We start from the raw sequence: 23,989 nt of genomic DNA, 5'->3' as shown, positions 1-23,989 counted from the left end.
TAATTATTGAGCTCCAATTGGATCAGATTGGTTGGGGTTGACTGCTCATGTAATGCCACTCAGGGATGAGTGAGGCTGGTCACTCTCATCTTAAATGTCGGAACCAACTGCCTAGCCCCGGGCTCCTATGCTCCTCATGGGGCAATGTAGGACTGGATGACGGATGGATGTTAATGCTTGTTAACGTTTCACTGCTATCTATAAAACTGTATTGTCTGTTTCTCTCAGTTTCAAGTATGTTCTGTCTAGAAAAAGTTATGATATCTGGAATACATCCCTGGCATAACAAGAGTTGCAGGTATAAGACAACCTTTTCCAGAAATGTACAACATACTGTACCTGAAAAGTGTCTCTCCGACAGCATGGCATTGTACCATTGCTGCTGCCTACCATTCTCCTTTCAGTGGACAGGAAGGGAGATGAGGGAGATGTGTTTAACCAAGCACTGCTGATACCTTACTTGCTTTATCCACCTCATTTTCATACAGACAATTCTTCAACATAACCTTAATAAAAGATCTCTGGCAGTGCCACAATGAATTGGCTGGTTTCCTGCAGTCCAGCACAAGATCAGTCTGTGGCTACACCAACAACAACAGCAACGCTGACATAATGAGACTGACCTGAACTGTCGATGTAATGAGATCAAGAAGAGCCATCTGGATCTGTCGCATGGCTGTTGTCATACTCAGGTGTATCTCTACCACATCTGGCTGTAAGACAAATAGTAAATAAATAATATATAGGAGGTCCATATGATGATGATGATGATGATGATGAATATATATAAATGTATGAAACACCCACAATAGCAATTCCCTATAATCTATACCTCCATTCCCAGTATATACATTATCTTTTGTGCAAACTTGGAGGTAACACCCAAATCAACAATCCTGACACACATTATGTACTGTACAGGTAGCCATCTGTGAACTTAGAGGCAATCACCAATAACAGCAGACGTATTATCTATTATGCAAACTCTGAGGTAACACCCACATTAATCCTCTTGTACTGTATAACCATCATTTATTGACTGTGAAGACACAGAGACTGCCACTGTTGTTTTGGTACAGGGCTCACATGAATGTGATCCTGGTACGCTGTAGCCTCAAGCTGTTCTTCTGCAGTCTATCCTCCTCCTCTCAAGGAACAGGGAAGGAGCAGAGGAGCATCTTTGTAACCTGGCAGCAAAGCCACCTGGTAATACCATCACTACCACTTGAAGGCATCCCTCCCTGACACCAGTCACAGCCATTAAAAAAAAAAAATAAAAAAAAAAAATAAAAAAGTTCCACAATACGAACCTTCCGCTGCTCCAGACAAGCGCTGATATCCATGTGGAAACGAGGCCACAGATATAACTTCTTGACAAAGAGGTTACGCATGACACGCTCGATGTGACAGAACCCAGCAGTAAAAGACAGTGGGCTGCTTGTCAGTGCTTTCACAAATCCTGTCTGGAAAGACAATGCTGTGAATACTCTTATAACCATTATTCCAACCATACTTTCTACTAATGAATGGGGTGGGAAGGATCCAGAAACAAAATGTCTACAAGGAAAACTGGCTATTAAGAATAAATACTAGCATACAAATGTTATCACTGTTACTGATGCTATGGTATCTACGAACCCCATTTCAAAATACTGTAGCTGCCACTATTAATACCATGACTACAATATGTCTTCTTTTTAATATTCTTATTCTTATTATAGTGCACATCATCATCATCATCATCATCATTATTATTATTATTATTATTCATTCTCATCTTAAATGTCGAGACCAACTGCCTAGCCCCGGGCTCCTACGCTCCTCATGGGGCGGTGTGGGATTGGATGATCGATGGATGGATGGATGATTATTATTATTATTATTATTATTATTATTATTATTATTATCATCATCATCATTCGGACCTCCTTTCCCACCCAAGGGATGGATTATTATTATTCTTATTATTATTATCATTATTATTATTATTATTATCATTATTATTACTACACCCAAGGGATGGATTATTATTATTATTAATATCATTATTATTACTATGTTGATGATGATGATGATTACTATTATAACCACTATTATTACTGTAATATTAATATTATTACACTATTACTACTGCTTCCAGAGTTTTACTCTGCTCAGGAGAGTGCCATATTTGTGAAGGTGCTAATGAAGGTTACATCAAGCCATTCAAGATTGAAATGCCTATCCTAAGTTAAGTATAACTATCCAGAGGTAGCAAAGATAAAATATACAATTCATCAACAGCATGAGAATGTTCATGAAGGACTGAGGGATAACACAGACCTTGTTCTTCTGTCGATACAGTCTGAGGATGAACGCCTCCTGACAAGACTCCAGGATCTTGTGAGCTCTGCACACAATCATACCTACAAGAGATACCATATCATCACAACGTAATACTATAACGGTTCTGTTTTGCATGAAAAGAAAAATATACGGCATAGAAATGTTCTTTAACTCACCAACACAAACTGATAATATAAAGACTCTGTTTGTCTATGTTTAAAAGAAAACTGACATATCATCACCATCATTATCATCCAGACCCTTCCCACCTTAGGGCAGGGTGATGAGTTGCAATGTCCAGAAAGACACAGTTTTCCCAATCCAATGGGCCACGCTTCCATTCGCACACCATTCAAGCCCGCGGAATCCTGGCTCTATCTGATACTCCAAAAACATTCATCACATTCTGTAGCTTCACATAAATGTATCTGATTATGGTGGATGGGGGTACCCATCATCCACTTAATGTAGGGAATCCTCGTGGTCTCTACACTGAGTGACATGCCAAATGGTTTCCTGTACCCAGGAAACCATTTACTGTACTAAGCTGGGTAGTAACCATATAACCGGGGTTTTTGGCCGAGTTAAGGGTCCCCCAGATTCCCCTATCTAAAATCACTTAATCATGGCAGTATTAACAGATATCACAATATAATATTATGAAGATTCTGTTTTGCCACGATCAGAAATATAAGCAGTATACAATTTTCCATTTTACCAATAATCACAAGTTAATCATGCAAAGATTCAGTTCATAAATGAAAATAAATACTGTACACAGGTATGGAAAAATTTCGTAACTACCTACTGTCTGACTCACCATCAAGCATGGGGTGGCCCTGTTCCCCCCTTCCTCCCCTCCCCCCCCAAAAAAAGACATCCAAGTACAGTATGCAATCCATACTTGGGCTTGTTTTCCTCTTGACTATCAGTGTTTCAAAAATGCATAAGCAAAAGGTTCTGGGTAAGAGTTCTTGTATATGGTATCCTATTATTTCCAAATTTCAGCAGCATCCCTCTTCCTTGAATAACCCAGTAATTTTACAAATTTCAATGGCTCCCCGTCTAAAATAAAATGAGTGGGACAGTGCTGGAATTATGATGTTCATTTTTTTTTTTCATTCATTGCCAGATGCCATGTATCCCAAATGGGGTGGCCAAGGGCTTAGAGTTAACTGTTTTACAGGGAGGGGCACTAATCCTCCACCAACCCCACTTGACACGTAGGGATGCCAACAGCATCTGGTGTTCCCAGGCGGTCACCCATCCAGGTACTAACCAGACCCAACGTTGCTTAACTTCGCTGATCGGACGGGAAGCGGTGTACTCAACGTGGTATGGCCGTTGGCATAATGATGTTGTGGATGGTAAATGTGAACTACAAAATATGGTTACCCTGTAACAACTAACTGTACTGGGAAAAAGCATCAGTCTTTATATATCAAAATTAGAAAAAAAGAAAACGGCAGTATGACCTGTGATAAGATCCACAGGAGCTCTTTCCATCAGCAAATCCATCACCATAATCCTAGTGGTTATGAACATCACCCCCCCTTGCTGGTAGATCTGGGATCTGTTAAAATAAGGAAAAAATATACAAAGAATATACAGTATATGCATTTTTAATACTGGGCACATAAATATCATAATAATAATAATAATAAAAATAATAATAATAATAAATAACAATCTGATTTCAAATTTTAAAAATCAGTAAAGAAAAATATGTACTGTATTTAAATATAAATCTGACATAAAAAAATCAAATGAGAAAAATATGTATTTAAATAAAATTCTGCCTTAAATAAAATACATTCCTTATCAAAAAAATAAAACTCAAGATTCCAACCATAGCTCATACTGGTGCAGTTATTTTAAACAATCTGCTGTTTATTTGTTTATTTATTTATTTTTTATTTTTTTACAACCACAGTTTCTTCCAACAGAGCTGCAAAAGACTGTGCATCAAATATAAGGTACTTCAACCTCAAATTTTAAACTATTTTAAACCAAAACTTGCTTAGGGCATGACCTACACATGAAGTAAATTCAATGGAACCTAAGATGAACTGACTCTGTTGTATAAGTTAGAGTAAAATTGGTTCAATGCCTAGCTCACCGTTCATTAACAGGGCAGTCTGATGTTATACAGCGAGGCAGTGGGGAGACACCTTGGCTCTCCAGCTGCGCCAACAGGTACTCCTCCTCACGTGGGGTTGTGCCAATCACAATGACAAGGTTGCCGGGGTCATTGTAGGTGATAATTAAACTCTCCAGGATTCTCTCAATACCTAAACCCCTGAAAAAGGAATTAAAAATTTTAATTTTCCCATTCAAACCTTGAATGGATTACAGTGTCCTAGCACTGGCTAATGCATTTTGATGGATGTAATAAGAGATGGCTGTTACCAGTTTCAAGACACTGGTCCCTCCATATTCATAACAGACCCCCTACTGGATGCCAAAATTCATGAATAACTCTAAGGAGGTACGCTACTTTATTATAAATCAGCCTGGCAGGGGTTAAACAGAGGGATACCTGCACAGTGCTGTGATACTTCTGAACCAAATTCCCTACAAAAACCATTTATGGCCAAATCACCTGGTACCAGTAGTCACTTACTTCGCTGCCACTAAGAGGCCATCCTCATGCAGAAGATCAAGCAGCATCTGATTTTCATACTCCAGCATCCTGGTGAGCTTCCAACCTGAATGTACAGTACAACCTCAATGTCTCAACCCTGCAGAAAACAGAATTTCCGGTAAGTCGAACTCTGACCGAGGTGTGACTTAGTGTTTATTCAAAGTATTACATTTTAGCTTCTTATATTCCAAGTGCTACATTTTAGTTTAGTTTATTCCAAGCGTTATATTGCAGTTTAACTGACTGCAAAGTGAAGTAAATATGTGCTGAACTTTACATAATAAAGTGACTATTGCACCCCTCCAACTATGCAACCTCATATCCTATCCTAGCCTATGACATGCACCCAATTGTTTTTATTGTTTATTTTTATTGCTTTATAAATGCTTCTTTATTTTAATGTTAATAAACAAGTAATCACACATGATTTGTGATTATTGGGGGACTAGTACAGTATATAGTTTCTTTTGCAATTATTCCGGTTAGTTGGAAAATTCGGTATGTCGAACTACCCCAGAGCCCTATACAGTTCAACTTATGAAGAGTTTACTATATATTAAGTACGGTAGATTTGCTTGTCATGTGAGGAATGAAGAAATACTGAGGCTGATATGGTAGGAACACTGAGACATGTAATCAGTCCACACTCAAAGTCGAGGAAGTGTGCTAATGAAATGCTATGGTAGCTGCTGTACTTTTAAGTTAAACAACCCTAACTGAAACATGTTTTTGTGTCTGGAAGTAAAATAAAATAAAAAAACGACTTTCAAATGAAGCATGAACATGCTTAAATGAAGAATCCAACTACTGGTACTACTTCATCAGGAGTTTAATAATGAAACAAATTTAAACTTGGACAAACTACACATGATAACCCTACAGAGAGGGAGATATATCATGAAGAGGGGTGAGAAGAAAGGTGAGAAACTGTAAGGAAAAGCTGTGAGCTACGAGCAGAGGGGTTGACACTGAACCATGACAGAAATGCTTAGATTTTTTTTTTTTTTTCTAAAGGTACAGCAATTAGATTCTAAGGGTGGAATACACCAGTCAAAGTGATGGCCTTGCTTGTGTACACTAGTTCAAATCACCTAGGGGTAACCAAAAATACAGTACCGTATTTATTATCAAATACAGTAATACAGGTCAATTATCAACTCAAACTTGAGTGCCTGTACTTAACCCAAAAGAGGTATACTGTACAGTACTAATTTGGTATTGCCTGTTATAACTAAACAGTGTGTGGAATCGTGATAAAGGGACGGCTAGAGAGAGACATACCCAAAGTACTGTATTCTCAAAATTATTAAATTCATTTTCATATAGGCATACTGTATGGTGATATACTGGTATCATTTATTATTGTAGAACCTATAAATATTCCCCCAAGTATGAAGTACAGTACAGTAAAAGCTCATTAACTCCATCAGTTCAATGTCATATTTCTCTTTATCTGTACTACCTTCAAACAACAATTTCATACAGGCTTAGTAACTTCCACAATTGAATGGATAAGATCTAGATTTCCTTAAGCTCTTCTACATGACAGTGAAGAGCTGGAGAATCCCCTCTTTCCCTTAATTGCATATTAGTGCATGAAGCATCTGCAAGGGAAAATTATAAAGATTCCTAATTCAGTCTTTTATTTTTCTTTCTTTTTTTTTAAGGTCAGGGTCAGAATGTGCAGTGGCTTCCATACTATGGTTCCAGGCCATGAAGTACCATAGCCAGTCTATCATGTAAATGCTAACAGGGACATAGGGTGGTTTCCTACCCAATTAGAAAGATGGCAGCCTAGCCTCAGGCCCCTATACTCCAAAGAGGCCAAAATGGCATATGGCAACATGTGTATTAAAATTTTTACCAGTCTGATTCTGACCTTCATTTCTACCACAAATTACTCATTCCTAGGTTGCCAAACTTAACCTTAACCATTTAAAACTAATCTATCCTAACAAAACCAAATCTACACCACACCTAATGTCATTCTCCACCTTCTCCTTCACCACCCTCTCCCACAAACTCCTTTCTGTACTATTGATATTTGTTTATTTAAGATCATAATTCACTGAGAATATAAATACAATATGGGGCAAACTGCAGGTGAGCTCCCATTAACAAACAATAAAAATTTTGATGGATTATTTTTCATAATTGGGAATTAACTTACAACACCCAGATTCTGTGGAAATATCATTCATGTTGATAAAGATTGCATAATTCATTCGTGGCCCCCAAAATTCTGCAAAAATAGCACATAATACAAGAGCACAGAATTAGGTTTGTTTACGTCAATGGTAGCATCTCAGAGGGCAATGAGTTTACCCACCTGGTTCAAATTAGTTGTTGTTAAATTCAGTTTGGTTTGGTTGGATCGTTAGATTCTCTTTGGTTAGGTTGTCATGTTAGGTTAGGAGGGAGGACGGAATTGTGATGGATTGACTATGGAGCTGAATCAACCTATCGTAAAAGTCCAAGTGGCAGGTGGCCACGAGCCGTGGTTTCTGTGTGAAATTGGTGGTTTTATAGTTCATGTCTTCAAAATTAAGACTTTCCTCAATTTTTAATGGGTATTATAATCATAAATACGGTATAGTTTACGGAGAAAAAAATATAATTGTAAACTTTACGCACAGGAGCTCTCCTGCTGCCTCACCACAATTTGAATTACTGTAACTTTGCCCATACCAAATAGTACTGTGCAAGGAAATCTTAAACTTCCATGGTTGTAAGATAATACAAATTCACCGGAATTTATTGGTCCTTGATGATTCTAACAGAAGTTTGATAGCCTATGCCTTTCTCGTCGTCGCAGCTTTGGAAAATCTAAGGCGCAGCACTTCTTTTACCCCCAGTGTTTAATTTACGAGGGCTCCCAAAGGCGTCACACAGTCTGTGCACGGGTCGGGAAGCTGGTATTGTTTGTTGACAATCGCTTACTTCACTGTACAGTCCACCATATGCCCGCCATCCCTTTAAAAATGTCCGTCAAGTAAACAACACTATAGAAGCTAGCTGTTTTTTATCTGTGCGTGCAAAATGGTGTTTTTTTTTGAGCATCCACGGTTGTCATATTAGGAATTATAGAAAAAAGAAAATCTTTACTAAACGGGCACGGGGATTCCACCTGCAACAAACTCACGATCTCGAGGTAGGTAATTTTGGTACAAGTGCAAGATATAACTGCTGCATTGTGACTGCAAAATATGATTGAATATATATATATATATATATATATATATATATATATATATATATATATATACAGTATATATATATATATTTGGGGGTATTTAAAGAAGCAGCCGGGCATGGACAGTCCGGCTCGTCGGGCCGACCTCGGCTCGGCACGGCAGTGTTTATCGACGGTCTCGGCGATTGGCCGCGCTGCATAGTCTGTGCTGCTGCGGGTACTGAAGATAGATATCAAGAAGAGAAGATTAAAATCGAAGCAAAGTATATTGCTTGCTCGGTAGAAATGTGGATATGAGGATCTGTTTAGCTCATGTAGTCTCGGATAAGTAAAGATATTCGTCTTCCTCCCTAACATGTTCCTCAGTCATTTTAATGATAAACATGGTAGCACTCTTGAGACTAAAAAACAAAAATTTCCCTCAAAAATGATTCCTAGGAAGTAGGAGACTTATACCCATTACGACATTCCATCAGCTACAAGTTTGGGGCCAAACTGTGGAATGTCGTACTGGGTATAGGTCTCCAAATCTCATTTTTTTTTTTTTTTATATCTGCACTTTTGCCAGTCCTATTTCATTTTGGAATAAAAATTTTTATTTCTAGTTTATGATCTTTTTGTGGAAGTATAATCATGCAGACGTTAAGTGAAAGAAGGAAGAGAAGGGATATAATCGACACATTCAAGCTTCTCCTTGGATATGAAGACATTCCAGTTTTTCTATACTGCGTGGTGTTCTTTCTGACTTTTTCCTGCTGGCTTCGGCTGGAGGGTTTGGAGGGCGGGGGAGAGCCTTCTTCTTTGCTATCCTTATCTCATTCTAGTAGTTCAGTTACTCTTCTAGGAGCTGCCTAGCATGGGCCAACCGGCCTACTGCAGTTATCCTCTCTTCTTATGTTCTTATGTTCTAAGTTCTTCACATTCAAAACAGACTATTTGAGAGGACACTGGTTAAAACCCTTAAAACCCGACCACTGGAGAATGACCCTAAAAGGCAACTGGTTGTAATAAGTGCAACCAGTGATTAGAATTCACTTCCTGAGAATATAGTCACAATAGCCACATTCAAGTCCTCTTACGACACATACATTGGGCAACACATGTCTTTGAGGTGGGACCATACAAGAAGTTCACTTATTTCCTACTGGTTATTATAAGTAAGCATAAAGCAAGAGTTAGATTTGGATTGGTACATGGATTACATACTGAAATACTAAAATGGGGGTGCTTTGTCGTGAAAAGAAGTGTTTTGCTATGTTCTTGCTGTAGCTAACCAATATTGCACCAAATGACAGACCGAGGTGACCATGATGCGGTTTTCAGGCTGTAACTCACGAATCGTAGCCTGAATGCTTTTCTAAAAATGAAAAGAAACATCTACACTTTACCAGCAGCGTTTTGATGTATAGTATGCTCGTGTACACTTTTTGTTTTCAAATTATGACTGATGAAGAAGAAAGAACAAAACTGATATTTTTGCAATTTGATTTTGTTACTCCTACAAAGGTTAGCAAGACTTTGCAAGTACAGTAGTTTTGCACTTGAATAGTGAAGGTCGCAGTTCATAAGATTTGAACTTGGTTTTGCAATTTTCACATGAATGTTCCTATGCTAGGGACCCTATAGTACAAGATGCCACTTTGAACCTGCACCATTCCTATTTATGGAGTACAACCACACTCTGTGATAGTGGCTTAGCTACAAGGGTCTTCACAAATGGAGGACCACAAGGTACTGTAGGGTGAAGTCCTCCCAGATCCCCCCCCCACCACCACCACTCTTCCCATGTCAGCCAACCAAAACTAAAAACTGAAAGCCGCTCAGATCTTGAAACGCAGCTTACCTTAGGGAGAAGGTGAACAATATATGGTAATTATTTATGAAACGGACACACCAATTCCACCTATACAGTACTATAATTACGCAACATACTGTACTGTAAATGAATGAATACATTACAGTTCTGTGACAGTACTGTACATCAGGATTAAGCCTGATGAGGTAGTTGAGAATTGCTTAAGTGAGTAATAAAGTTTTGTTCACTTTTTATTATTTTCCAAAATGCCTTTTTTTATAAGGCTGCTTGTTTAGTGGGCAATTATTGTGCTCCAGTCGGATTGAGCTGGTGAAGGTTTATATCCAAGGGGTGGTTGGGGTTTATTGCTCACGTAATGCCACTCAGAGATGAGTGAGGTTGGTCACTCTCATCTTAAATGTCAGGACCAACTGCCTACCCCCAGGCTCCTTCGCTCCTCATGGGGCAACGTAGGATTGGATGATGGATGGATGGTTTTTCTTTTATCCTGATATTTTCTATTGTTATAATTATTTCCAAATCATTTCAGATTAAAGACTCAGAATAGTATGGCAGTCCAGAGGAAGGTGTTTGGTTTTATTAAAGACTGTCTGAGAAGGGCCTCCAGTATCATCACAATGAAGGGCAGGAGCTCCAGATTTCGTACGCTGGGCTATAAATGTGAGATAAAGAAAAGTTTGTGTGCATGCATACATGTGGCTAATCTGAACTTGAACCCAGTGGACTGCAGGTTTAAGCTGCCTTTCTCCTGCTGTCTACCATCATACTTTGGGAGGTAGGGATGGAATTGAGGGACATTTGTGAACCAGGCAACTTCTGGTTATATCCCTCTCAGGCACCAGTCTAATTAAGGTATTGATGTCTGATGAAATCAGTGTGCAGTATGGAATATGCACAGTCCTTTTTTTCAGTGTTGGTATATTTTGTGCATCATTTATAAAACAGTCATTCCTCTTTGTAAGTCAGGAAGACAGGTCAGACTATTACAACTTTTTTTCTACTGCTGGGATAGGTAACCATACCAATTCTGCTTTTTTGAGAGCAAATAAGCAGTTTCCTCAAGCTTGCTGTAGACATAAGGTAGCTGTTAATTACTGTAGTTATTATACTCTGACTACCACCAGGCAGTTTTATTCAGCTGAGAAATGCTCTGCCCTATATGTAAAGGGTTAGTACATATCTTTATTTAATTCTTTATAGGGCAAGAAGACAGTTAGGTTTTTTATTCCCTGCTCAAGTAATTGTATTCTCCTGACGGAAAACCCTATCCTCAGGTGATCGGTATGATGGAGCATTAACAGAGGAGGAGGTGAAGCACATCACACTCAACCCAGTACCTGAAGGCTCAACAAATGTCCCCTGGAGGAAATATGCCCTTTTGCTTTCCTTCAATGGTTATGGCTATTTTGGCATGCAGAAGTAAGATACTGTAGTTTTGTAACCACAGTTCAGTAAGAGCATTTTTATAGTTTTTGCTTTTTAGTCCACAAAAGAAGTGCCTAATGAAAGTTCTGCCGTGCCTGTATAGTTGATTTGCAAATTTCCATTAGATTTACAGTACCAATATTTTGGGAAGCATTGTAATATTTGAAATACATTTCTAACTTAAAATAAGGACAGCCTGTGATACACAAACAGAATGAGGTGGAAGGATGGATTGTAAGTACAGTATAGTTCAGCCTTTGGCTGCAGTGTATTCTGGTCATTTGAATCAAATATTGTGAGGCACTGAGAATGATAAGGGCGAACTTACCAAAACATAGTTTTGAGAAAACGAGGGTTAAAGTTTGCCAGTATGCAAATCATCATATCCACTGTACATTTGTCAGTTATGCCAAATGGGGTCTCATTTTAAAGCCTATTTAATGCAGAATACTTTTCTTGTAAATAAACTGTTATGTATGGTTATGGTGCAAACTTGTGTTCAATAATATAACAGTGTGAAACGAACATTAATTAAATTGTGATAATAACTTTTGTTCTAAAAACAACGTTTTTAGTCATTGTAAGCTATCTATCTATCTATCTATAGCCCAACGCCCTATTCCCGCAAAGGGTGGCCGCAGACAAAATGCCTCCAAGTTGCTCTGTCACCCACCATTTGACTACACTCCCCCCTCCCTCATATACCTCTCAACTCCATCCCTACACCTCGTCCTTGGTCTACCCCTCCCTCTCCCTCCCTCCACCTCACCTACATACACCCTCTTAGTCAGTCTTTCATTCTCCATTCTCTTCACATGTCCAAACCACCTAAGCGTATTTCTCCTAATCTTCTCATCCACATCCACCCCACAACGTTCCTTCACTTCTTCATTCGTCAACCTGTCCCTCCATGTCACTCCACATGCTCCTCTCAAGTAATTCATTTCCACTGCTCCCACTCTTGATTTGTTCCCCTCTTGCAAGGTCCACGCCTTGCTTCCATACGTCAGGGTAGGGATCACAATACTGTCATGCAGTGACTTCTTAACTTCCATACTCACCTCCCTATTTCTCATCACTGCTTTCAGTGAACCAACAGCCTTCCTTCCCTGCTGTACCCTTTCACGCACTTCATCCCCCAACGTTCCGTCTTTACTCATCACACCACCCAAGTACTTGAATGCACTCACACAGTAAGCAATAAATAAATATTAAACAAAGGTAACACTCACTCAAGATGTGTCTGCTCTGCTAAAGAAGCAGGTGTGCTGAGAAGGGTATGGTAGGTAATTAGTAGTTGATCTAGTCATCATCTGATGCTGATGATAAGCAATAGCCATGGGGGGAAACTGGGAGCTGCCCAGAAGCAACTGTAGCACGATGCTCATTGGCTCATGCCACTGGCGAGTTCGCCTCTGCCAGCTTAAGCCAGACGCCAGCTCTCGCACGTGATCTTGGCTGAATACATCATAGCTTTTCATGGGGCTTTTCATGGGGAAAGGGACCACTGATGCCACATTCATTGTTTGACAGCTTCAGAAAATATTTATAGGAAAGAGAAGGGATCTGTACTTTGCTTTTGTTGATTTGGAGGTCTCTGATTGAGTCCCAAGAGAGGAAGTGAAGTGGACAATGCAAAAGTTTGGGATCGAGGAGTGGCTGGTTAGGATGGTTATGGCTGTGTGTGTGGGTGCTTGCATCCAAGTAAGGGTGAATGGAGATCTGAGTGATGAGTTTTTCATGAATATTGGTGTGCATCAGGGGTCGGTCCTTAGTCCCTTGTTCTTTATCATTATACTGTACTTGCTCTTTCATGTGACTTCAACAATGGACTCCAGTGGGAGATGTTGTATGCCCATGATTTGGTGCTGATTGCTGAGAATAAAAGGGAGGTGGAGGAACGATTTAGGAAGTGGAGAGATGGTTTAGGGCACAAGGTCTTAAGAGTAAATGCAGATAAAACAAAAGTGATGGTACTGTTAATGAAGAGGGAGAGTTGCCATGTGCAATTTTCCACAAGGGCATGGAAAGCAATTTCGTCTTGTGCAGCATTTGTGATGAGTGGGTGCGTAAGAGATGTGGTAGTATTAGAGGTAGGCTGCAAGATATTGCTGGTTTCATGTGTGTGGTGTCAGGTAGAGCAGGTGGAGATTGTCATGCATGAAAGGACTGATCTTGCTGGTGAGTCTCTTGATTGTGTGGAAGAGTTTTGTTATTAGGGAGACATGTTATGTGCCTGAGGTGGGGCTGGAGCTAGTTCTGTGGCTAGAGTGAGGAGTGGTTGAAAGGAGTTCAGGGAGCTGTTGCCTCTCCTGACTTTGAGAGGGGCTCTCCCTCTGTACTAAGGGATCTTTGTATGTGGCATGTGTTAGGAGTGTAATGCTGTATGGTAGTAAGACCTGGGCAATAAAGGAAGAGGATATTTGCAGGCTCAAACATACAGAAATGACAGTGATTAGGTGAATGTGCAATGGGTCTTTGAGTGAGGCCTGGGGGGGCTAGGTTTGCAGTGGAAGACCTGAGATGTAGGATGGGGCTGGAGTGTATTGGTGTTGTGATGAGAAGGGGTAGATTGAGATGGTTTGGGCATGTGGAGAGGATGGAGGATGATAATTGGGTGCAGAAAGTGAGAAGTGTCAACATTAGGGGTAGGGTTGCGAGATATAGACTGAAATAGACCTGGGATGAGCTCATTGAGTGTGACCTCAGGGATAAGGTACTGAATAGGGAAGCTGCCAGAGATCAAGCAGCATGGAGAACCGCCATTAGGTGACCAAGGTGAATGTATGCAAGCATATTGGAGCACTTAAAAATGAACTGAGTTCAGTATTATTAAAAAGAAACCATATGGAAGTATTGCATTATCTTTTTTTTTTTTATTTCCAAAATGCTTTAAATTCTTTTCAGAAATAGCTTTGGATGTGGCTATCCCACCATAGAAGAGGAGCTGTTGTCTGCAATGCTCTCAGCCAGCCTTATAACAGAAGAAGAATATCAAGTTCCTCAACTCTTCTCCTTTCAACGCACATCTCGCACTGACAAGAATGTTTCTGCAGCTCGGATGTTGGTCTCTGGCAACTTTAGTAAGTCAGAACCTTTATATGTTCTCATCTCTGGTGGCCTATCTTACTTTAAAAGAAAGAAAGAAAAAAAAAGTTATACTCGATAAACTACTGTCTTTTTCCCATTATGATGTAGTTAATTATAAAATAAAATTAGATTTTTATACTGGAGGAGTTAATGGAGATTTGTTTGTAACAGCACAAGTCAGCAGCATGTCTTCTAACTCACTGAATTACCTATCGGTACCATATACAGTATACTTTATATATACTGTACCCTCGCATCCAAGACGGATTAGTCCAAGATGTTTTGCGTCCAAGACGGAGACCATAAATAATAATTCATGCTGTAATATTGTTGCATATGTCCAATATGGAACCAGCGGTTCACGATGGCCCAAATCCGAGGAGACTACAGCTATGACGGTCTCACTGGGTCCAACATGGCTCCTGCATCTGGGAGAGTGACATGGTTGCGATGTTGTGCGATAATGTATTGGCATCTGGTCGCATGATGAGCAGACAGGGCTTCCTTTTGTCTCCCTCACCAGAGTGTCTTGGACACTTCCCACATGTTGCACTCAGCGTTTGCTCCTAGGTTATTGCCTCTCCTTACGTAACCATGCCTAGGAAACCGTCTACTAACCCCTTGAAGCGCCACCATCAACCTCAGGCTACTAAGCTGGAGATAACAAGCTCAGAAACACACACTTTCAAGGTGAGGAAATATGTTTTTGTGCCAAAATTGGTCTAGGTTGATGTTTTTAGGGGCACTTTTTGAAGATTTTGTGACATTAATTTTTTCCATAAGGTCTTGTGTTGGTCCAAGATGGGACCTTCAGGCGACAATATTACCGTCTTGGATGCAAGGGTGTTGTGTATATCTATCCATCTATATGCTTAGGCTGCTTCCCCCAGGGAAAGGGAGGTAGCCGAGACAGGACGACACACTCCCAATTTTCTCATCCACTCAAACACATTCATTCACATCACAATATATATATATATATTAATAATTCACTCTGCAGGTACGATAAGTTAGGTAAGAAAAGCTAATCTAAGGTAATGTGAGAGTGTATGTGCTGAAATACTTCTTTGATTAGATATAGACAACAACTGAGGTAGATTTAGGTGGAAGTAATCTGTGCCTTAATTGTGTTATGAAATGAACTTCAAAACAAGGTATGATAAGGTTATAAGGAGATCCTATTATTATATTTCTTCCACCTAAAACAATTTGGTAAGTGATCAGTATGAGGTAATAGGAATACTTGTGTCAGTTATTACAGTGACCCTTTTACCTCATTGTTCTTTAATGTTATTGTTACAGATGCGCCGCCTCTTGAAGTAAAAGAGGCCATCAACAAGCGTCTCAGCAGCCAGATCCGAGTGATGGCTGTTTATCGTGTCACCAAGGGGTTCAACTGTAAGTTGCGGTGCGATGCTCGGTCATACTCCTACCTCTGTCCCACGTTTGCCTTTGCTCCATGTACTGAGGTGAGATATTATGGAGATTAATAATAAGTACTTCCATTAATACATATGCTTCTGTTGAATAAGAAAGAATGATGGAATAAAAATAAGCATTTCATTGTGAAATACTGTACTGGTATACCTTGATATACGATACCCCAGCTTAGTGATGGGGGTAAAAAAAACACCATACTCCGCCTAACGATGGCCAAACCCCGGTTGACTGATGGGTTTTGATTTTTTTTACTGATTTTGATGATATTTTAGACTAGAACTGTGTTTAGGTTGATTTATAAACTTTTTTGACTAAATGTGTTTTTGCCATAGGTAGGGTGAACATTGTCACTTTGGGGTACAGTTTACTAAGTTTGATTTTTTCCAGACATATTTGATGATTGTCAGATATTATTTGTTGGATTTAGTGAGTTATTTACAGATGTTAGGGTTAGTTTAGCTTCTTTTACAGCTCGTAGGCCATTTAGATTGGATTTAAACTTTTTTAACTCATTTGGATGGGTTTTGGACTTGGTTGGGGGGGAAACCCAAGGCTGAAAAAGGCATCCTGTTACTTTAGCCTACATGTTAAATCTACCCCGATATACGATATCCTGCCTAACGATGGGGTTTTACTTAACCAGTTGCTTCGTTAAACTGGGATATACCTGTACTGTAATTGAGGATCTAAATTTTGGTCCAAAATAAGCAACACTTAAATTCTTGTTTATAGTAAATGTTATTACCCTGCAGGTAATGAATGCAAACTACCGGATGTCTTGGGAAGTGCTGCAGGGACTAAGGGAAATTTTGTGGATGTACAAGGGGACTCACAACTTTCACAACTTTACTATTGGAATGTAAGCTATACTACGCTGATGACATGTGAATTACCAGATTTCTCCTTTTTAGGTGATACACAGAACAGTACCTAAACTGTACAATAATTTATAAATCCAGGTAAACCATATCTCTTTCTCTTTTATTGTTTCTTAGACCATATTTCACACATCTGTAAGTAGGGAAAAAGGTTCATGATGATGGTGATGATGATGGTAAAACGTCTCTTGGAGCATACTGAAAATTTTATTTTGACCGCTGCCAGACAGTAATATTCTTTAGCTGAAGGAAATCCCTGCCAAGAAAAGCATTTAAGGAAATATAAGATGTAAAGAAGAAATCTATCTGTTGCCAGATGCCTTAATCCTATAAGGGGTAGCCACAAAACAAATCACCTCCACATTACCCTGTCCCCTGTAATTTCACTGCTCCACTCCCAGCTCACATACCCCAGTCTCATTTACCTCTCCACTCCATCCCTTCATCTCATCATCGGCCTCCCCCTCCCTCTCAACCTCACCCAAATACACTCTTCCACTGGTCTCAGTCTTGACTAGTGTCCTTCCAACAGGGTCCAAGCTTCACTTCCATACTTTAGAGTTGGTACCACAATACTACTGTATCGTGCAGTGAGTTTTTTTTTACTTCCATGCTCACTTCCCTATTTCATATCACTGCTTTCAAAGAACCAGCAACCTTTCTTCCTTGTTGTACCCTTTCAAGCACTTCACCCTCCAAACTTCCATCCTTACTCATCACATTACCTAAGTACTTAAATGCACTCATTTTCCATTTCCTCATTATCCAAACTTACTGTACATTCAGTGACTTCATTTTTCTCGAAGACCATAACTCTACTCTTCCCTAAATTCACCTTTAGATTCTGTTTCTTACACACTCTTCCAAACTCATTATAGCATTTTATAGGCTTAGATGATGAAGTTTTAGATGTATTGAGCCTTTTATGTGAGAGGACTTTCTCATTGAGAATAGAATTGTCTGAAAGTAACCAGAATATAAGTGGTAAATCATTGTATGGAAAAGGTTAAAGTTTTTTTTTTTTTAAGCATCTAAAATGTTGTTCATGTTTGAATTCTTGAGAGGTAGCTGAATCTTTTTGTTTATTGTGTAGCTGATGCCACTAAGGGGATAGGGCAGTCATTTACCATAACCCCTTCAATAGTATCTCTTTCCAAGCATGAATATAACCCAACAGAGGTTGCAAGAAAATAATACATAGTTCTGAAGGAGCTAATGGAAGTTGCTTAACTCTTTCAGTAAAAGAGATTTTCCCCAAGCTGATAAACTCATCCTACAGTATTTTTAAAAAACATGTGTTACCTCATGCATGAATGTATCAGAACCGACAATTCATCACCATAACGTCAACAAAAGATCACTGGGAGTTCCCAGTTCAGGTTGCCAATTCCCTGTAGTCTGCTGGGTTCACATCCAAATGTGCTGTGAGATGCAGCAGCAAGAACAAGAAGTTAACGTTATTTGTTGACAGTGACCCTGGTGAACGGCGTGCCAAGCGGGTCATATTGGATATTGACTGTGACCCTCCATTCGAGCGTTATGGATGGGAATGGATCAGAATAAGGATGAGGGGTAGGTTACTGATAAACTTTACAGTGACAGTGCTGTAGGTGAAAGTTTAATTAAAAGAAACAGAATGATTGAATAGCTGATGTATTATAGTTTGTGCACCTGAACTTGGTAGATATTTTTGTCCTTATTCAACTTATTTCAAGGAGTTCTGTGGCAGAAAAAGGCAATACTGGAGCTCTAGATCGTTTCCATAGCTTTTCCTCATAACTAACACCATATTGTAGAGTTAATGTCTTTGTAACAGCTCAGAATTCAGGAAGAGAAGATGATATTTACACGCCAAGTTAAAGTGGACAAAGTATAGCTGTGTCATGATTACTGTTTTGCTATTAGGTCCTTGGTAATTACAGAAAAATTGATCAGTAAATTTCCTTTGCTGCTTATAAAGCTGACTTGTCATTTCTCGCAACCTTTTCTCACAGTTTACAGTATATATCAGTTGTATGGTAAAATGTTCAAGCTGGAGAGATATGCCTTTGCATGATGGCAGTGATACAAGTGTCACTCAGCTCCCTGTCTGCTGAAGGGGGGATGGTGGACTGTAGGAGAAGGGCAACCTTAGTCCACAGTCTACCCCATTAATGTTCACTTGAGCCCAGGGCACAACTACAGCAAAATTTTATATTTTACAATACACAATCCATGACTTATAAAGATGACTACTTATACTGTACTCTACATGCACTTTATTGTTTGCTGGGCACACTTGTGTATCTGCTTGTATTTAAAGTATAGGTGTTGGTTGTCATGATGTTAACCCCTTTAGTCCCATGATGCCATTCATTTTACCCTTATTGCCTTAAATTGTTCTGCCTACAAAATACACCTGTTGTTCTAAAGGGGACAGCGGAAGCTTTATCCAACTCTTCCAGTCCCCAAAATCCTAATCTGAGCAAAATTGTGTAGCAGTTGCAAGAGTAAACTGCTGAAACACATCATCCTGTTCAAAGGGTTAAAGCTGCAGATAATGGAAATTTTATTTTTTATTCAGTATTTTCATGAATCCCTACTGTACAGTGATGTATATTTCATTCCCACCATGGTCATGCAAAATTATTCAGCTGGGGGGAAACCTCTAAGTAGTTAAGAGGGTAGAAGCATTCTAGTAATCTGCACAGAACAGTAAGGCCCATTTTATTTTTTCTTCTGCTGGGTGAGTCAGTCAGCTACAAGGAGACCTCACATAGTTCACAGGTTATCCCCATAACAAGACATGGGTGGAAGTTTTGATCATGTAACTCTTAACCTCTTCAACTGCAAGACATCCTTATAAAGCTAATTAGAATTATCTATCATTGGTCAGAATAAATTCAGATAGATATTCTTGGTTTTGAAAGGTTTAATTTATATCATTTTTGATCCAGCCCAAGAACACTTTTAGCTGTGGCTAATGCCAAATGATTGACATAATGCTGGCAATGAGTAAAGGCCTGGCTATCCTTATATTTCACCACAGGCCAAGGCTTTTTACTGCTTCATTTTCAGAGGATAGTGACAGTGATGATGGCAGAGATCAAGGTTTATCTACTGTACAGTATTATTAACATTCTCAGGCAACTGTAGTTCTCTCATCTTAATTGGATCAGCTGGTGTTAACAGAAAGACAATGCTAGAATTGTCCTAACCATGAGATAGATAATATATCCTTAATATCTCCATCACAGGTCAGAGCTTCCTACTGCACCAGATCCGTAAGATGATGGCGGTGGCGATGGCAGTGAGTCAGGGTCTAACCAATTTGGATTTCCTTGCTGCAGCCTTTAGCCAGGAGTTTGTGGCCTTGCCCAAGGCTCCAGCGCTGGGTCTTGTACTAGAGGATCAACACTTTTACCAATATAATAGGAAGTTTACCTTGGAGGGAGAGCAGGAGGTGAGAATCACACAGGTACAGTTCTTGCACCTTAACTTTGTGGAGATTCTCATTCTTTTCTCATATTTCCTTTAGCTCAATGTTAGAATAAGGCAGTGCTACAGCTCTACATCCTTGGTATAGCATTTCTTTACAATTAGTGTTGTGATTTTGTAATCTCATGTTACAGTCCACATTCAAGATGGAGAGGCGTCAGTTTTAGAATAAGTTAAATTGAAAAGAACTCATGATATGTCAGGGGTGTGTGTCAGAATTTTGCAGCTCTTCTGTTCAGAGTTGAGCATCAGTACAGATAGTTCTCATCATAGGTCCAGGGTGTGTTCTCAGTTGTCACAAGTTTTTCTTTATCACCATCATCATAAACATATTTTCCTCTTTAATTTGGGTGGGAAGGATTAAGTTAAAGGAACAGGAAGGCATTAATTAATAGTAGGAGAAGGATTATATATCAACAGAGTGCCTAGTGAAGGTAGTCATACATCCATTCACTCATCATTCAAACCTTTGAAATTCTTGGCTTCACCTTACCACCATGCACACATTAACTTTCAGACCTTGGGAAGTTTTCCGGTTGCAAATAATATGACGTTAGCCAGAATAAGACAGATAAGTTGTCCCCCTAGGCTTAACCCCTGGTTCTGTGAAGCATTTTTCATTTTATTCTTGATGCTAGATGACTTTGAAGAGATTTTTTCAAATTGGAGTTGAAAGTAGACATCATTAACCACTGCACCACTAGAGATGCCTCCTAAGATTGAATAAAATCACCAGGCAGTGGCTGGGTCTAAATGAGTACTACATCATGGTGCTTAAGGGGTTAATTGAGACACTTTCCATAGAACACCAGTACTAGTTACTCTTTTTTTTTTTTTTTTTTTTTTTTCTAGGCATTGAACTGGGATGCTGTTGAGGAAGAAATCCAAAAGTTCTGCACGGAGAGCATCTATGCGTCAATAATGCATCGTGAAATGCAAGAGAATTCCATGTTAGGGTGGTTGGTGTCGCTGCACTTCCACACCTACCAGACTGATCACTCAAAGGAAGCCGTCAAGAATTACTCGGTTAGTTAGTGCAGGAATAAGTGAAATATAAAGCTATTTAAGTTTCCTCCCTGTCTCTTTTGTCTGTCTTCAAGTTTGTTTCTGTCTCTCCATTCATATCTTTCTGTCTTTAAGTTCCTTATGTATCTGCTTGTTTGTTCATATCTCTGTTTGTCTGCGAGTCATGATAAAGTTAAGATGTTCAGGGAAATTCTAACTCATGCAACATGACATTTATTATATTTGAGATACAGTAAACTCTCAGTTATCTGTTGTAATTCAACCACACCCAGTGCTGAATAACGTGAAACACCAGATATTGCATAATACCCCCCATTGGCTCAACATTCGGTGTTGAGACAGAAATTGTGTTACTATCCATCGCGACTATCTATCCTATAAACTTTCCCATGATTAAAAGATGAAAACAAAGCATAAAATAATGATACAGTACAGTAATACAGTGTTTGTTGGCTACCACTTATGAGCTGGCTGATATGCCTCTACGCCAGATATTACATAGAACCGCCGGTTACATCTCGTTTCAGGGTTGAATGTTGCATAAATTCACCGGATATTGCTTTAATAGAGCCATGCCAGCAGCGCTGGATATTGTGTAGGGCCAGATATTGTGACGATGGATAATTCAGTGTTCAGTTTAGAAACAGTGAACTAATGTACTTTTACCTTTCAATATCTCAGACTTCACAAACCTTTAATGTTTGTACCGAAGTTAAAAATCCTTTGCTGTATAATGACTGTTATAATACCCATATTTAATGTAGAAATACTCTACTACTGTGGATAGACACTAATCTTTATATTTGTTGTGACGATGACACTGATATTTTTTTACAGAATATGAATCGAGTCAGATATATATATTGGAAAGAACTGAGGGGCCCACGAGGTAATGGTACCAAAAACAACGACAGTGGTGGAACATAGGTAATATTGATGTTGAGTAGTAGTTTAAATTGTTTTAATGTTTTGTGACACCTTCCAAGATTAAGGCGTCTGGCTACTGCCATATAAGACAGACATTGTTTTATAATTTTATATTCTAATGCCTGTATACAAAGTAAAATCTATCCATTGATTCTGGAATTTGTTTTGTCATGCCTGTTTCAGAATATTGTATTATGTATGTTAATGTTGCTGGACACCTTATCATGGCCATTTGTGACAAAACCTTCTCGTAAGTAGTCACCACTCCACTCCTCGTCATTCCAAGCCATTCTTCCTTGTGTACTGTACTAACTCCACTTTATCCCTCCATTTACTCTAAGTCTCCTTCATTATTTCGTCTGTCTGTCCATTTTTTTCTAAATCTTCATTCTTCCATCATCTTTTCTTTGTACAGTCTGTTAGAATTGCTTTATTAATTGATTCCAAAAAAAATATAGAGAGCAGGGTGGCATGGACCTGCTTCACTTATTTACCTACTTTTTCAAAATACCCAGACTTGTTTTGCCCTCTTATTGCCACTTGATCCATAAATCTCCATGATTTATGAACTCCGTCAATAACTATTTCATGTACAACAGTCACAAAATTTCAGCATCTGAAACACCAACCCCAATTATAAGAGGCTGCTATTCTCAATTTTTGCTCCATTCTTAAATTAACATTCCCATGTAGTCTCTTACAGGTTGCTGTCCTCCACTTTACTCCATTCCTAAACACAGTAATAATAATTTCCCTCCTTCCAGTTTTCCACTACTGTGCTTTTATTATCTTTAACATCTAACAAGGAAGCACCCAACAAATTTCCCCAGACTGATCAACAGTAAACCCAGGCCCTTTCATCATTTCTAAGTATAAACAAGATGGGGTAAAGAGACAATAACCAAGGTTTCATTGTCCACCTGGGAATCGAACCCAGATGCAGCTCTTACAGATCATAATGTTTCCAGTGCAAAGAAAAATGGAAATATTGGAGCCACTTCCTTCTGCCACTGCACCTGCATCTGTTGAGGTTCAGCCACACCTTTCCCGATGGTTTGCGTTCACTATGGCCAGACGCAAGACAATTGTTATTTGAGATGAATATACACTTTCATTTCTTCAGAGTTGTTTTAAAACATACCCTGGGTGTTGTAATACCAATAAAATTTAATGAGGACGGCTATGGGTAATGCCAGAATATATTTCTGAGTTAAAAGCGAGACAGAAACATGAAACTTATAAATTCCTACGCTATTGAATAAGCAAAGACCTTGACTGTGCACCATGAAAATTAAATATTATAGTATTAATTATATAATGACGGGGAATTGTCGACCTCCGTGTTTTGACTGCGAATAATTGGATTCTTTGTATTACCGGGTTACACCTATTCCTTCCAGATAACCATTTATGCAGTCTACTTATATCTAGGGTCCGCAGACTTCCTTATTCCACACCATACACGAATCTGACATATACTAAAATCACAGTATACTTCAAGGTCACTTACGTCAGCCAGAGATAAAATACCGCGCTTACATTGCGTAATGTACCCTTTTTCATGTTTCACAAGCAATTATGAATCACAAACAAACTTAATGTGTTTGAAATATAAGAAGCATGCAGATAATCCTAACTAGATATGTAGTTACTTTAAAATGAGGTTTAAAATAGTACAATGAAAAATTGACAGCCATCCTCACCTCTTAGAAGTTGTGTTCTATTCGGCCTCTGTAATTTATCGTCTT

General features: G+C 39.0%; 2 protein-coding genes and 1 non-coding gene across 3 annotated transcripts in view; 1 reads left to right on the top strand and 2 right to left on the bottom strand.

Annotated features, from left to right (window-relative positions):
• mei-9 (DNA repair endonuclease XPF mei-9) overlaps positions 1–15,878 on the bottom strand; it is a 28,420-nt gene extending 12,542 nt beyond the window's left edge. The window contains exons 1-7 of the mRNA XM_080282933.1: positions 15,767–15,878; positions 4,949–5,066; positions 4,445–4,624; positions 3,801–3,898; positions 2,323–2,405; positions 1,311–1,463; positions 624–713 (exon numbers count right to left, since the gene is read on the bottom strand). Of these exons, the coding sequence (XP_080139059.1) occupies positions 624–713; positions 1,311–1,463; positions 2,323–2,405; positions 3,801–3,898; positions 4,445–4,624; positions 4,949–5,016 (672 nt within the window). The 5' untranslated portion in view covers positions 5,017–5,066; positions 15,767–15,878. The remainder of the gene's footprint in view (positions 1–623; positions 714–1,310; positions 1,464–2,322; positions 2,406–3,800; positions 3,899–4,444; positions 4,625–4,948; positions 5,067–15,766) is intronic.
• LOC145413299 (5S ribosomal RNA) lies at positions 3,556–3,674 on the bottom strand. The gene has a single exon (XR_013899699.1). It is a non-coding gene; the product is annotated as a 5S ribosomal RNA (ribosomal RNA).
• LOC145413206 (pseudouridylate synthase 1 homolog) lies at positions 8,313–22,304 on the top strand. Its single transcript, XM_080282932.1, has 10 exons — positions 8,313–8,425; positions 10,508–10,638; positions 11,253–11,397; positions 14,311–14,486; positions 15,796–15,962; positions 16,686–16,792; positions 18,283–18,383; positions 20,048–20,253; positions 21,141–21,314; positions 22,152–22,304. The coding sequence occupies exons 2-10, from the start codon at positions 10,527–10,529 to the stop codon at positions 22,239–22,241; spliced, it is 1,278 nt and encodes a 425-aa protein (XP_080139058.1). The 5' UTR covers positions 8,313–8,425; positions 10,508–10,526; the 3' UTR covers positions 22,242–22,304.
• The last annotated feature ends 1,685 nt before the right edge of the window (positions 22,305–23,989 follow it).

Source organism: Coenobita brevimanus, chromosome 95 (genome assembly GCF_032717465.1).
Source record: "Coenobita brevimanus isolate Jiangsu-jjx chromosome 95, ASM3271746v2, whole genome shotgun sequence".
NCBI classification, from domain to species: domain Eukaryota; kingdom Metazoa; phylum Arthropoda; class Malacostraca; order Decapoda; family Coenobitidae; genus Coenobita; species Coenobita brevimanus.
Note: the sequence above shows the minus strand (reverse complement) of the source record. Positions and strands in the feature narration are given on the sequence as shown.